The sequence below is a fragment of the Pygoscelis adeliae genome, unplaced genomic scaffold (assembly GCF_000699105.1).
Source record: "Pygoscelis adeliae isolate BGI_AS28 unplaced genomic scaffold, ASM69910v1 Scaffold21, whole genome shotgun sequence".
Classification (NCBI taxonomy): domain Eukaryota; kingdom Metazoa; phylum Chordata; class Aves; order Sphenisciformes; family Spheniscidae; genus Pygoscelis; species Pygoscelis adeliae.
Genome location: NW_008824243.1, coordinates 8,539,164 through 8,539,762, shown reverse-complemented (window position 1 = coordinate 8,539,762; position 599 = coordinate 8,539,164). Strand labels below are relative to the sequence as shown.

The following is a 599-nucleotide window of genomic DNA, read 5'->3' as shown; positions in this document are numbered from 1 at the left end:
CAAGGAAAAACCCCCCCCGGCACCGGCCTGGGGAAAAGGGGGTTTGGGGGGGGGGGGGCACACACCAAAACTGAGCCCCACTTGCTTATTTTAAACATGTGGCAAACTGCTGCAAAGAGAGGGAGAGAGAAAGAGGCCCAGAGACAGGGGGAACTGAGGCGGCTATCCAAGGGCTGCGAGAAATACAGGAAAAAAATTCTTCAAAATAAAGAGGCTGTTCCTTACCTGAAGGGAAGATGCAGAGAAAGACAGGGAGGATTTGGAAAAGTCCCAGGGCTGTGGATCCTGCCCCTCTCCCCATACCCATCCATCCAGCTCGAGCTTTAACCACTATCCTCTCCCTGGAAGAAGAGTTTAAAAAGAGGGAAAAAAAAAAAAAAAAAGAAGGGAAGAGAGGAAGAGAGGAACAAAAGGGAAAAATAAATCAATCGAAAGAAAGAATTGGGAAAAAAAATAAAATCAAAAGCCCCACATGGCTCCGCGGAGCGATGCAGGGACGGGCGGCCCCAGCTCCGGGCTCCGGTGGCCTCCGCACTGAAAGATTACACAGACTTTTTCTCCTCCTCCTCCTCTCCTTCCCCTCCCATTACAAAACAGCC

At 50.6% G+C, this 599-nt stretch overlaps 1 protein-coding gene across 1 annotated transcript in view; it reads right to left on the bottom strand.

The window, feature by feature from the left end:
• The window catches only part of RGMA (repulsive guidance molecule family member a), an 18,966-nt gene extending 18,612 nt beyond the window's left edge, over positions 1-354 (bottom strand). Inside the window, exon 1 of the mRNA XM_009335174.1 lies at positions 226-354. Within this exon, the coding sequence (XP_009333449.1) occupies positions 226-307 (82 nt within the window). The 5' untranslated portion in view covers positions 308-354. The remainder of the gene's footprint in view (positions 1-225) is intronic.
• Between the last annotated feature and the right edge of the window lie 245 nt (positions 355-599).